We start from the raw sequence: 15,088 nt of genomic DNA on the forward strand, positions 1-15,088 counted from the left end.
GATCCGGTACTGCTGGCGGGAGAGAGCAACAACACACAGGTGTGGATGCGACAGCACCCAGTAACGGAGAGGGGAGAAGCCGCCTCCACCTCTTGTCAATATATAGCAGGAAGGTGAGTACTTATCCAAGCAATTTAGCTATCAGTAGTCAGCAGTCCTGAAAAGGTTTAACAAGTTTTAGCTGGTTATTCAGAATATGAATGCAGAGAACGTTACCTCAGTCTTAAGGCGATATCTCGGCACTGAGGTGGAGACGCCGTCCTGATGATATACCCCCGTGCTGAGTGGAGTCAGCTGTGTCCAGTACCCTGACTGCTCTCGTAAGGCGGCGGCGCCCTCTGGTGCCTGGAGCCCGCACTCCAGGCAGGGCACCCTCTGGTGGTGGTGGGCCAGCAGTACCTCCTCTTCAGCGGCCCACACAACAAGCCCATGGAAGACTTATTTAAGTTTTGGAGGTGTTCCGGATCCAAATCTGGATTCTGGATCAAAATTTCCCTTTTTATAGCCTTTGAAGGATTATGTCAAAACTACTTCACGGATTCTCCCCAAATTTTCACCAGAGATAGATATTAGGCCATGGAAGAACCCATTAAAATTTGGTGATGATCTGTTTTCGGATCCAGATTCTGTAACAAGTTTTACTTATATAGGCTTTGAAGGATTACTGTTTGAAGGATTACTGCACAGGATTACGTCAAAACTACTTCTTGGATTCTAACCAAATTTTCACCACAGATAGATATTAGGCCATGGGAGACTCCATTAAATTTTGGAGGTGATCCAGATTCAGAGCCAGATTCTGAATCAAGATTTCCCTTTATATAGGCTTTGAAGGATTATGTCAAAACTACTCCACAGATTCTCCCCAAATTTTCACCACAGATAGATATTAGGCCATGGAAGACTTAATTAAATTTTGGAGGTGATCCGGATCCAAATCCGGATTCTGGATCAAGATTTCCCTTTATATAGGCTTTGAAGGATTATGTCAAAACTACTTCACAAATTCTCCCCAAATTTTCACCACAGATAGATATTAGGCCATGGAAGACTTCATTAAGTTTTGGAGGTGATCTGGATCCAAATCCAGATTCTGGATCAAGATTTCCCTTTATGTATGCTTTGAAGGATTACATCAAAAATACTTCGTGGATTCTAACCAAATTGTCACCACAGATGTATTAGGCCATGGAAGACTTAATTAAGTTTTGGAGGTGATCCGGATCCGAATCCGGATTCTGGATCAAGATTTCCCTTTATATAGGCTTTGAAGGATTATGTCAAAACTACTTCATGGATTCTGCCCAAATTTACACCACAGATAGATATTAGGTCATGGAAGAACCCATTAAAATTTGGTGATGACCCGGATCTGGATTCTGGATCAAGTTTCACTTAATATAGGCTTTGAAGGCTTACTGTTTGAAGGATTAATGTACAGGATTACGTCAAAACTACTTCACGGATTAAATGGGAGCAAAACCAGTGTTGCGTTTATATTTTTGTTGAGTGTAGTATTGGGGCATGGAAGACTCCACTGAATTGTGGAGGGGATTGGTGGATGTCAGAAATCTCTGATTGCTCTTGTTTCACATTGTCATTATGGAGTATTGTGTGTACAGTTTTGAGGAAAAAAATTAATTTCATCCATTTTAGAATCAGGCTGTAACATGTTGAAAAAGTTAAGTGCTGTCAATACTTTCCAGATGCACTGCACTTGATGCATGTTGACATTTTGGACCAGCGGTTCTCATTAATGTTCAAAATTCATGTTTGTGAAAAAAGTATGTTGTTTGGGGTACCATAGGCTTTCGTTTGGCAACATTTTCGCACCCACCCCAGACGTTGGTCATGGCATCAAAAATCCAATGGGATATTGATTACACGGCCAATCATCTATTTATTTACATTTGTGGTCAAAGTTGAAATACCCTGGCAGAATTTTTTATTTTTTTTATTTACTTATTTTTTTTGCCATTTTTCAGAGAATATGAATGATAACACAAAAACTGTTTTTTTCAACCATGGTTAGTGGTTGGGTGAAGCCATTTATTGTCAAACAATTGTGTTTACTCATTTTAAATCATAATGACAACAGAAAACACCCAAATGACCCCGATCAAAACTTTACATACCGCTGTTCTTAATACCATTTATTATATAGCTGCGACGCTATGCATGCTCTGATTGGCTGATTACAGGTTGGATATTTTCCCATATCCGGACCGTTACCATGACAATTGGTCCGCAGCGTGTATTTTCATTACAAACCACGAAGCTAAAAACACGATTAGAAAAATGAAGTCGGACGTGAACTTACTCCATAAATATCTAAACATCATCTGAAAAAAACACACAGATTGAAAGCTTACCAGCTAACGTCCAGATCATTTGTTAGCAAGTTCTTCATGGAAGTGAAGTGAACAGGTCTTACTATGAGCCATTAGCAGCTTTCATATTCAGGCGATACTGTAAGTTGGCATGTTTATAGCCATATAATAAACAAATTGCTAACCTCGCTTGCTCGGTCTGTATGGGGATATCAAACCTCTGTGTTTTTCGCACGTACCTTGCTAGTGCTCGGTCCGTACTGTCAACACGTTGGTCTGATATTTCCCCGTACAGACTTCACAGTCAGTTAATAATCCTTTAGTATTGCTCCCTTTAACATCAATGACAGCTTGGAGTCTTTTGTGGTAGTTTTGGACGAGGCTCTCTGATGGTAAAGCTGCCACTGAATATGTCTTGGACTTTATTTACATCAATTACAAAGAAATACAAACAGTATGGCACTCTATGGTAAATCTGTGTGGAGTAGACAGTTCTCAAAAAGTGCAAGAAGGAGAAGAGTGAGGAAAGCCACTAAGACACCCAGACAACCCAGAAGATGTTATAGGCTTATGTGGCTGTGATTGGAGAAATTGTGTACAGTGCATGTTTAGCATTTTGTATCACCACTCTTAATGTCATAGTGGAGTAGAGCAGAGAAGGATATTCTTTCACCAAAACAGATCAAATCTAGGCTTGCATCTCAGATGTACCTTCTCGCAGTTTGTAGCGAAACTTTCAGGTCTTCTTTTTGGTATGAATATTTCATGAGGTGAAAGCTGGAATGTACCATTCAACGAGGTGAAGCTGAGTTTAATAGTACATTTCAGCTTTCACAGAATTAAATATTCATTCCATTGAAAGAATGTAAAAACATTCATTATTTATATAACGGTTAAAATAGATCCTTATCATTTGATATTATATTCATTTATAAACAACAGAAAAGAGACTTACAATTTGGTGTTCATCACTGGTGCTTTGAAGTCAACAGTCCAACACGAACTTTAAATAGGAGTCCAAAAATAGTTCTGATGATGTAGTCCGTGATGCTGTGCATTGACTTTGTGTACTCTCAAAAAAATAAGAAAAAAAATGGCTTTGTGTACTTCCTCACTCCAGTGAAAAATTATGTCAGAAATTTGTCCAACTTTTCATCCTAATAACTCTTCAGGCCTCCAGACAGCTTACGGCAACGTGGTGTGTGTGTGTGTGTGTGTGTGTGTGTGTGTGTGTGTGTGTGTGTGTGTGTGTGTGTGTGTGTGTGTGTGTGTGTGTGTGTGTGCGTGTGTGTTAGAAGAATTAGCACCATCAATTAGCTCTTTCAAATTGTCATCCATCAGCAAAACAAACTCTGCTATGCGCCACCAGCACTAGTGTGTGTGTGAGCAGGGTTCGCATCATGTAGTGGTACAAAACGTATGGAACCAGTTTGCATGGTAAATGGAACACAACAAAAATGGGACGAATAATCCCTGTCACGTGACATATAAAGCGCCAATGAAATGACAAGGATCCACTCAACCGTTATATAAAAACCTTTGAGCATAACTGTAAGTACAGAATTTAATAAACCAATTTTGTTAATAAGGTTATTTTAAAAAGATGTCCAAGGTGCAAACACACACACACACACACACACACACACACACACACACACACACACACACACACACACACACACACACACACACACACACACACACACACACACACACACAATTACCATTTTCAAGAATAATCCTTTTAATGTATAATTATATTGAACATCTATGCCGCTTCACAAGTTGTCTTAATTCTAGTTATTTTAACATTTCTTTGTTTTTTTTTAGGTGCTTACAGCGCACATACTGCCACTGACAAACATTGCCTTTGACAAATCAGGCTCAAGGTCAGTCTAAGTCAGGGGTGGGCAACTGTTATGTGCCATGAGGGGCCAAGGGCCTGTATCTTTTTTGTTTTTCTTTGCCCAGTCCATTATCTCACCAGTGTTTGTCTGTCTGTCTGTCTGTCTGTCTGTTTCTCTGTCTGTCTGTCTAGGTTTATAACTGGGAGCTACGACAGAACATGTAGGGTTTGGGACACAGCCTCAGGCACAGAGCTTCACAAACTTGAGGGTCACAGAAATGTGGTGTATGCCATTGCATTCAACAACCCTTATGGGTAATGTTATTTTAACAAAATGTTATATTAACTGACAATAGCTGCACACTATTCATGTTGTTTATTTAACTTTTTGGAAAAGAGTTTTATCTTCATTTTCTTTCTGGAAATGCAGAGACAAGATTGCCACTGGCTCTTTTGATAAAACCTGCAAGCTGTGGTGTGCTGAGACTGGAAAATGTTTTTATACCTTTCGGGGGCATATGGCAGAAGTAGTATGTATGACATTCAGATATAAATGAAATTTATTCAACGGCAGTATGATTTTGTGCAGTGCTTGTCGTGTATGGTGTAGGCTACTCTACATTATGATGTATAGTGTTGCCACAGTTACTTTGAAAAATTACTTTCTTAGTTACTTTACACAGTTATTTCATAGAGTTACTTCATTAGCTGCTTCATGCAGTTACTTTATTAGCAGCTGCTGACAAATTGTAACTAATAAGTAATATAACATGAGGTAACTAGTAATCTAACATGGATACTCTTAAGATTGAGTAATCAGCAAAGTAACAAATCAGCAAACTTATAGTTACTTTTCTGGGTACTCAGTCTTGAAAATAAACAAGTTATACATTACTAGTCACTTTATTAGTTACATTCAGCAGCTGCCGATAAGTTGTCCGCAGCTGCTGATGAAGTGACTGTATCAAGTAACTGTAAAGTGTTACTGTAAAAAGTAAAAAATAAAGTAACTTCAAAGTTACTGTGGCAATACTGATGATGTACACTTTGGCTGAGAACATTCAATCTAGGTTTTCCTGTAGTGCACATGTTCCATTTTAGCAAACAATATGTGTATTAAGTAAGTTAGAATGTCTACTTTATTTAAACGTAAACTTATTTAAACAAAGAATATTTGCAAGATAGATTTATTTAGGTGTTTTTCAATATGTCCGGGTTTTTAGTATGTCACCAGTTTGGATACGCTATGATGACTGCCTCTTTAAATATAAGTGCATCTCAAAAGTATTCATAGCACTGCAGTTTTTCTGCATTTTTTTTTTTTTTTGCAGCCTTATTCCAAAATGGATGAAATGGTTTTGTTTGCCTTTGAGATTTTTGCATATATATATACAGTGAGGAAAATAAGTATTTGAACACCCTGCGATTTTGCAAGTTCTACCACGTAGAAATCATGAAGGGGTCTGAAATTTACCAGCCAGCAAGAATTCTGGCTCTCATAGACCTGTTAATTTTTCTTTAAGAAGCCCTCTTATTCTGCACTCTTTACCTGTATTAATTGCACCTGTTTGAACTTGTTGCCTGTATAAAAGACACCTGTTCACACACTCGATCAGTCACACTCCAACCTGTCCACCATAGTCAAGACCAAAGAGCTGTCTAAGGACACCAGGGACAAAACTGTAGACCTGCACAAGGCTGGGATGGACTACAGGACAACGGGCAAGCAGCTTGGTAGAAGGCAACAACTGTTATGATTATTTATTAGAAAGTAGAAGAAACACAAGATGACTGTCAACCTCCCTCGGTCTGGGATTCCATGCAAGATCTCACTTTGTGGGGTAAGGATGATTCTGAGAAAGCTCAGAACTACACAAGAGGACCTGGTCAATGACCTGAAGACAGCTGGCACCACAGCCACAAAGAATACATTAGTAACACATGATGCTGTCATGGTTTATAATCCTGCAGGGCAGCAAGGTCCCCCTGCTGAAGCCAGGACATGTCCAGGGCCGTTTGAAGTTCACCAGTGACCATTTGGATGATCCAGAGGAGGCATGGGAGAAGGTCATGTGGTCAGATGAGACCAGAATAGAGCTTTTGGAATCAACCAACTCCACTTACCATGTTTAGAGGATGAGAACAACCCCAAGAAAACCATCCCAACCGTAAAGCATGGGGGTAGAAACATTATACTCTGGGGGTGCTCTTCTGCAAAGGGGACAGGAAGACTGTACCATATTGAAGGGAGGATGGATGGGGTCATGTATTGCGAGATATTGGCAAACAACCTCCTTCCCTCAGTAAGAGCATTGAAGATGGGTCATAGCTGGGTCTTCCAGCATGACAGTGACCCCAAACACACAGCCAGAGCAACTAAGGAGGGGCTCAGTAAGAAGCATTTCAAGGTCCAGGAGTGGCCTGGCCAGTCTCCAGACCTGAACTCAATAGAAAATCTTTGGAGGGAGCTGAAACTCCAAACCTGAAAGATTTGGAGAAGATCTGTATGGATGAGTGGACCAAAATCCCTGCTGCAGTGTGTGAAAACCTGGTGAAAAACTACAGGAAACGTTTGACCTCTGTAATTGCAAACAAAGGCTACTGTACCAAATATTAACATTGATTTTCACAGGTGTTCAAATACTTATTTGCAGCAGTAACATACAAATAAATTATTAAAAAATCCTAGATTGTGATTTCTGGATTTTTTTTTTTTAGATTATGTCTTTCATAGTGGACGTGCACCTAAGATGAAAATTTCAGACCCCTCCATGATTTCTAAGTGGGAGAACTTACAAAATCGCAGGGTGTTCAAATAGTTATTTTCCTCACTGTATATATATATATATATATATATATATATATATATATATATATATATATATATATATATATATATATATATATATATATATATATATAAAACTAGAAATTACGTGTACATAAGTATTCATAGCCTTTGCTATGATGCTCAAAACGGCTGCTGTTTCCACTGATCATCCTTGAGATGTTTCTACAGCTTAATTTGAGTCCACCTGGGGATCTGACAATGGCTGTGCACCAACACTCCCCATCCAACGTAATGGAGCCTGAGAGGTGCTGCAAAGAGGAATGGGCAAAACTGCCCAAAGATAGGTGCACCAAGCTTGTGCCATCATATTCAAGAAGACTGTAGGCTGTAATTGCTGCCAAAGGTGCATCAACAAAGTATTGAGGAAAGGGTGTGAATATTTATGCAGGTGTGATTGCTTAGTTTTTTATTTTTAATAAATTTGCAGAAATTTAAAAGAAAAACTTAATATATGTTATCATTATGGGATGTTGTGAGTAGAATTTCGAGGGGGAAAAAATAATTTACTCTATTTTGGAATAAGGCTGTAACATAAAATGTGGAAAAAGTGAAGCGCTGCGAATACTTTCTGGATGCACTATAGAATGGATTCTACAAATTAATGAAATTACTTTTATAATCTCTGAATGACTAATTGGCGTCATTCATGGCTAACTGGGGCATCTTTAGCAATATGTCCTGTAAACAGTGCTGGGCACACTTCCGATAATCCGATAACAGATAATTATCGAAGATAATGTTTTCGCTATCGGATTATCTTTATCGGACTAATTATCTTCCGATGAATTGTCCTCCAATAACTTTTAGACCGATAATGCAGTAAACCCAGCTGAACATCAGCAAACATTTTAAAAATTTAAAATCAGTTGAGACCTATCTGTTAAAAGTTCCTAGCAGATGTATATAGTTCTACCCTTTAGTAGAGAGATATTTCCAGTAGAGAGATACTTCCAAGAAAAACTACTCTACCTCTGCAGGCAAAGGAGAACTAGTCACAAAAAAAAAAACATTTCCTTTAACACCATACTGATACCCTGGCAATATCACCCAAGTCATCCAGAGGCATACATTTTTAACTTATGGTTCAAATTTTAACAAAACAAATTTTGGACAAGTTATTTAAAATTACTGTCATCTATCCATCCATCTATGTCCGCTGGACGGACATAGATGGACAAGGAGAGCAGTCGCCATCATCTAATGTAAGTACAAACAACTTTTGTTGTCCTAACTTAAGATAAGACTCGGCTCGCTTGATTATGTTCCTTCTTGATGAATCGCCATAAAGTCAATTTTTCCTCCAAGGTCCACGCTAGTTGATACATAATCAAGTGAGTCGAGTCTTATCTTAAATTAGGACAACAAAAGTTGTTTGTACTTACATTAGATGATGGCGACTGCTCTCCTTGTCCGTCCAGCTCATATCAGAAGTCAAAATGAGTCAAATTAAATGGCTGAGAGATCTAAAGAGACAGCTGTGTAATGAATGGAACCACACTGCCATCTAGTGGATATCCAGTGTGCATGAGTGTGTATTTGCGAATCAGTAGGCATTTGTTTGTGGATCAGCTTTATCTATCCATGAAGCCAGAGGACACACACCAATTAGTTAAACTGCAGGAATGTCTTTCAGACATAAAGACATGGATGACCTCTAATTTCCTGCTTTTAAATTCAGATAAAACTGAAGTTATTGTACTTGGCCCCACAAATCTTAGAAACATGGTGTCTAACCAGATCCTTACTCTGGATGGCATTACCCTGACCTCCAGTAATACTGTGAGAAATCTTGGAGTCATTTTTGATCAGGATATGTCCTTCAATGTGCATATTAAGCAAATACGTAGGACTGCTTTTGTACATTTGTGCAATATCTCTAAAATTAGAAAGGTCTTGTCTCAGAGTGATGCTGAAAAGCTAATTCATGCATTTATTTCTTCTAGGCTGGATTACTGTAATTCATTATTATCAGGTTGTCCTAAAAGTTTCCTGAAAAGCCTTCAGTTAATTCAAAATGCTGCAGCTAGAGTACTGACGGGGACTAGAAGGAGAGAGCATATTTCACCCATATTGGCCTCTCTTCATTGGCTCCCTGTTAATTCCAGAATAGAATTTAAAATTCTTCTTCTTACTTATAAGGTTTTGAATAATCAGGTCCCATCTTATCTCATAGTACCATATCACCCCAATAGAGCGCTTTGCTCTCAGATTGCAGGCTTACTTGTAGTTCCTAGGGTTTGTAAGAGTAGAATAGGAGGCAGAGCCTTCAGCTTTCAGGCTCCTCTCCTGTGGAACCAGCTCCCAGTTCGGATTAGGGAGACAGACACCCTCTCTACTTTTAAGATTAAGCTTAAAACTTTCCTTTTTGCTAAAGCTTATAGTTAGGGTTGGATCAGGTGACCCTGAACCATCCCTTAGTTATGCTGCTATAGACTTAGACTGCTGGGGGGTTCCCATGATGCACTGTTTCTTTTTATTCACCTCTTTTTGCTCTGTATGCACCACTGCATTTAATCATTAGTGATTGATCTCTGCTCTCTCCACAGCATGTCTTTATCCTGACTCTCTCCCCTCAGCCCCAACCAGTCCCAGCAGAAGAATGCCCCTCCCTGAGCCTGGTTCTGCTGGAGGTTTCTTCCTGTTAAAAGGGAGTTTTTCCTTCCCACTGTCGCCAAGTGCTTGCTCACAGGGGGTCGTTTTGACCGTTGGGGTTTTTCTGTAATTATTGTATGGCTTTTGCCATACAATATAAAGCACCTTGGGGCAACTGTTTGTTGTGATTTGGCGCTATATAAATAAAATTGATTTGATTTGATTTGATCTGTGTGGATTTCGCAAAAAGAATGTCTCAAAATTACATCACAGAGGAAAGCGATGAATGCATGTAATTGGTGATCCACAAATGCTGAAACTCAATTCACAAATACAGTTTCCAGTTTTACAAATGTAATTTTTTTTTTTTTTTTTTTACAAATTAAGTTTTATATTTGCAAATACAATATTATTTGCAAAGACCAATTTACAAGTTACAAATATGAAATTTGCATTTGTGGATATCTGAACACATTTTCAAATCAATGATTATTTGTAGATCACCCTGTGTGCATTTACAAATATTAATGAGACAATTTTAACCCCATAATGCACACACCTCCGAAGAGCTTCTGGTGGCAAACCCCCATATAGGCACACACAATAATTACATTGCCCTGGCACACTGCTGGTGTTCCCCATAGTAAGATAGGCTTTCTCACTGCCTTAACACACATACTGTTTCATAAAAGTGAACATGTCAAATAGGAGAAATTTCACTTTGAATATTTTTATAGCCAAGGTGTATGTCAGCTTCTGTCCACAGCTGTATAAATTCTTCAGTATGCATGCTTTTACGTGTTTATGTTGAAGTATGGGTCAGTGATAGAAAATGCTGCTTCTTTGCATTCAGAAACAATTCCTAGTTAATTTTGTCATGAAATCCAGAAAGACTGACATTGTACCAGAATGTAGCACGAATAATTTTACAAGATTTGTGCATGTCATAGGTGTGCCTGGCGTTTAATCCTCAGAGTACCCTGGTGGCCACAGGCAGCATGGATGCAACTGCCAAGTTGTGGGATGTGATGAATGGAGAGGAGGTGGCTACTTTAGCTGTGAGCTGTTTTTGTGTTTGTTTTGGAAATCCTGAACAAATGTGATGTTTGATTAATCATTTGACAGAAACTAGTCAAGGTATTTAAAGCAGAATTTCCTGACATCATCAAGCTCCACCTTATCAAATTTGGATTATCCACAAAGTTCTAATGGTACAAGCAGAACTAATCTTTGGAAATAAAGGAATCCGAGGAACTCATTTCAAGTGACATGTAACTTCAAAATGGCACATCTGTTGAGAGGAGAGAGAGGGAAGAAGTGTCTGTTTGGGGAGCATTTGTATGCAGACTGACCAATAAGGATTTTGTGGGGGTTGATACAATTCCAGAGTAAAAAAAATTGCAATATCAGTACTCAACAAAAATATAAATGCAACACTTTTGGTTTTGCTCCCATTTTGTATGAGATGAACTCAAAGATCTAAAACTTTTTCCACATACACAATATCACCATTTCCCTCAAATATTGTTCACAAATCAGTCTAAATCTGTGATAGTGAGCACTTCTCCTTTGCTGAGATAATCCATCCCACCTCACAGGTGTGCCATATCAAGATGCTGATTAGACACCATGATTAGTGCACAGGTGTGCCTTAGACTGTCCACAATAAAAGGCCACTCTGAAAGGTGCAGTTTTGTTTTATTGGGGGGGGATACCAGTCAGTATCTGGTGTGACCACCATTTGCCTCATGCAGTGCAACACATCTCCTTCGCATAGAGTTGAAGAGAACACCTCTCCAACGTGCCAAACACCAGCGAATGTGAGCATTTGCCCACTCAAGTCGGTTACGACGACAAACTGGAGTCAGGTCGAGACCCCGATGAGGATGACAAGCATGCAGATGAGCTTCCCTGAGATGGTTTCTGACAGTTTGTGCAGAAATTCTTTGGTTATGCAAACCGATTGTTTCAGCAGCTGTCCGAGTGGCTGGTCTCAGACGATCTTGGAGGTGAACATGCTGGATGTGGAGGTCCTGGGCTGGTGTGGTTACACGTGGTCTGCGGTTATGAGGCTGGTTGGATGTACTGCCAGATTCTCTGAAACGCCTTTGGAGATGGCTTATGGTAGAGACATGAACATTCAATACACGAGCAACAGCTCTGGTTGACATTCCTGCTGTCAGCATGCCAATTGCACGCTCCCTCAAATCTTGCGACATCTGTGGCATTGTGCTGTGTGATAAAACTGCACCTTTCAGAGTGGCCTTTTATTGTGGGCAGTCTAAGGCACACCTGTGCACTAATCATGGTGTCTAATCAGCATCTTGGTATGGCACACCTGTGAGGTGGGATGGATTATCTCAGCAAAGGAGAAGTGCTCACTATCACAGATTTAGACTGGTTTGTGAACAATATTTGAGGGAAATGGTGATATTGTGTATTTGGAAAAAGTTTTAGATCTTTGAGTTCATCTCATACAAAATGGGAGCAAAACCAAAAGTGTTGCGTTTATATTTTTGTTGAGTATACATACAAAAAAATAAGAAATGTTTTACAGTTTAAACATGAACATAATTATAAATGACTATAAATATAACTAACTAAGTATGTAATGCTGCTTTCACTTGGATTTCTCATCACCATATTGCACCACTCAGTAGTTGCATAAAACAGACTTATCTTATTTTGGCTTTGCCTTTCTGGGGCCATACACTTCTTTCTTGTTGCTGTAAAACAATGATTGAAAATTAATGGCAGTTGGTCGCTTTGCCTCTTGTTTGTTATAGCTAATGTGACCAAGGGGTGATGTGGGTCCCAGCCATGCTTGATAGCAATGTTGTTGGAGTGCCCTCTGGTGGAGAAACTATGTAATGACAGCATTTCCAAAGGCCAAAGTGTTTTTTCTGCATTGTTTATTTGGTAAAATAAAAGTTTTCATATCTGCAAAAATAATACCAGCACCAATATTTTTGTGAAAGACTCATAATAGTACAATAACATGCTTTTGGAGGGCGGTATGCATTTTCTGAGTCCCTCCGTTCACGCCCAATGGCCCGCAATGACAGATATTCGCCTGAGTTAGACGACAACACGACAACAGCATGTTATTTGCATTATTATCACTTTTTACTGAGATACACAACACGTAACGCGTACATAAAAAGTTGGCTCACTTAACTTTTGTCGTGTTGGCTGGCGCGCGCGCTGCTGTCCGAATTCGGCAGTGTGTCCTCTTCAAGCTGGCTGCTTTAGCTGCTGTTCATTGTCGTACTATCCATGCGAAAATCATCCGGAATATCCATATTGGGACCAAAACACACTTCTCGCCTTTTCATCTTTTCGTCTGCGGACAGTTCCCCCCCGTCCCCTCTGCGGACAGTTCTTGGGCTACGCGCTATGACGTCATTGTTTACACACAGCGGGCTGGTATAGCCAGGTAGCATTGACGTAAATCTACGATACTGGCCTAGCAACGCCCCGGTAAAGTGATAATAATGGCGGATATTATTGGCAAACTGATATATTCATCAGGCTCTAATTTGTACCAAATCCTTTCTGCAGCGTTGTGAGGAGGTGTACATTACTTAAAAGAAATCTAACCATGGGCATGTAGCACAGTATTGTGTACACTGACCTTTTCTGTCACTGAATGGCTCATAATTTTGAAAGTAATGGGACTATCTTGATCTATGTGTCTTTTGAAAAGTCTAGGTCTCTAATATTTATAAATTATGCCATTAAGAGAGTGAAATAATATTATGTGAGTTAAAATCCAGTTTTAAATATATAAAACAGGGCTTTTTGGCGTTTTCCATGTTTCATTTATTTTTAAAGTCTTTTTTTTTTTACTTTGGGCCAGCTCACAACTTAATGAAGCCACCATAACAAACTATACGTTAGTTTGTTTAGCTAGGACTTGTGGCCATGAAAAATCTTTAATCAAAATATTGCAGCTTTTTTGGTATTAAAACAATGTTATGTAAACATGTCTTGTTTTTAGAATTTAGTCCTAAAGGTCATGTAGTGCACCAACTGTTTCCATGGTGATACACAGAAAGTGCTTGCTGACAGCGTTCTTGAGCAGCATGTGCTGGACTTGAGCTAAATACCTGTAACACATATTTATGAAATAATCCACATATCACCAGAGGCTGGAGATTTGTTTATGACAAAGGTTAGTGTCCGAAGTCTCCGTAACCAACTACCACTGATCATTCTTTTTTAATTTTCAGAAAATGTGAAAATCAGTAGCTGTTTTTGAATTTGTACAATGAGAAGCCATGCATAGGGCAGTTGCACAATACTTACATTTTTACCTTGGACATCATGAGTGTGGGAATATAGGCTATCAAAATTTGCCTGAAGTCTCTGTAACTCAGATATGTACAGAATGAGCTAGTTAGTCATATTCTGGTTTTAATATCTGAAGAACCCTGGGACTCTCAATGGCAGACATTGTTTTCAACAAGGCTTGTTATGTATTTAGCTGAAAATCATTTTTGAATGATGCAATAGAATTCAGATTTTTATATTTCTGGTGTCTTTAGATTCATCAAATAGCAAAAATGTCCATATTTTAAGGTGTATTATGCAGCAGTGTTTTCACTATAAATTGTCTCTAACAGGCAGATCTGCTATTATGTGTTGTAATTCTAAAGCTGTGGGACACCTGTTGGCATCTTGCTCCAAAAATGTAGGCTGATTTTCATTTTCAGGCATGAGCTACACCGATGAAGATATTTCTTTGAGTGAAGTTAAAGCTGAACATGCTCTTAAAGCAAAAATAAGACATACTGCACAAAAAGTGACAAAATTCAGAGAGAAGTTGAAGTAAAATGTTAAAGCCTATGCAGAAGAACTAAAGAAGGATAGAGAGAGGAAAAGAAGGGAGTATGCTGAATGCTCAAAGATAAAACTGGCTGAAGTTACAGATGTTTACATAGTGGAGTTGGAAATGCACAAAATTCTCCTTATGGCCTACAGCACTAAACGAAGGGCCACAAAGCCCAAACGAAACAAGAAATCTGGTCTTTCGTTGGCATCGTTTAACCTTCGCCCAGCTTCGTTCCTCCAGCTGGCGCTCCGTCAGGATTTTTAAACTGTTGAAAAATTTGAACGAATGCCACCTCAATTCGTCCGTATTTCGTTTTGCTGTCGTTCTTGATGTTTTATTATCGTTTGCTTAGTTTTCGTAACGTTAGCGTTTAGTTCGACTTCAGTTCATCCGTATTTCATTTTGCTGTCGTTCTTGACGTTTTTTATTGTTTGCTTAGTTTTTGTAATGTTAGCTTTTAGTTTGACTTCATTCGGCCAGCTGAATGTTTTCACACAGTACAGAAGCCGTTGCTGAGTGCTGCTGCTGCTGCTGTGTTCATGGGGAGTCAATACACAGCGTTCACACAGTTTACTGCTCTGATATATTCAATTATCTTTACACTTATATTTATTACCCCCTTTGACAGTTTTCTG

At 39.1% G+C, this 15,088-nt stretch overlaps 1 protein-coding gene across 1 annotated transcript in view; it reads left to right on the forward strand.

Annotated features, from left to right (window-relative positions):
- daw1 (dynein assembly factor with WDR repeat domains 1) overlaps positions 1–15,088 on the forward strand; it is a 75,631-nt gene that overhangs the window by 28,228 nt on the left and 32,315 nt on the right. Inside the window, exons 4-7 of the mRNA XM_034168148.1 lie at positions 4,161–4,219; positions 4,369–4,491; positions 4,607–4,706; positions 10,570–10,677. Coding sequence (XP_034024039.1) covers positions 4,161–4,219; positions 4,369–4,491; positions 4,607–4,706; positions 10,570–10,677 — 390 coding nt within the window. The remainder of the gene's footprint in view (positions 1–4,160; positions 4,220–4,368; positions 4,492–4,606; positions 4,707–10,569; positions 10,678–15,088) is intronic.

The sequence above is a fragment of the Thalassophryne amazonica genome, chromosome 4 (genome assembly GCF_902500255.1).
Source record: "Thalassophryne amazonica chromosome 4, fThaAma1.1, whole genome shotgun sequence".
Classification (NCBI taxonomy): domain Eukaryota; kingdom Metazoa; phylum Chordata; class Actinopteri; order Batrachoidiformes; family Batrachoididae; genus Thalassophryne; species Thalassophryne amazonica.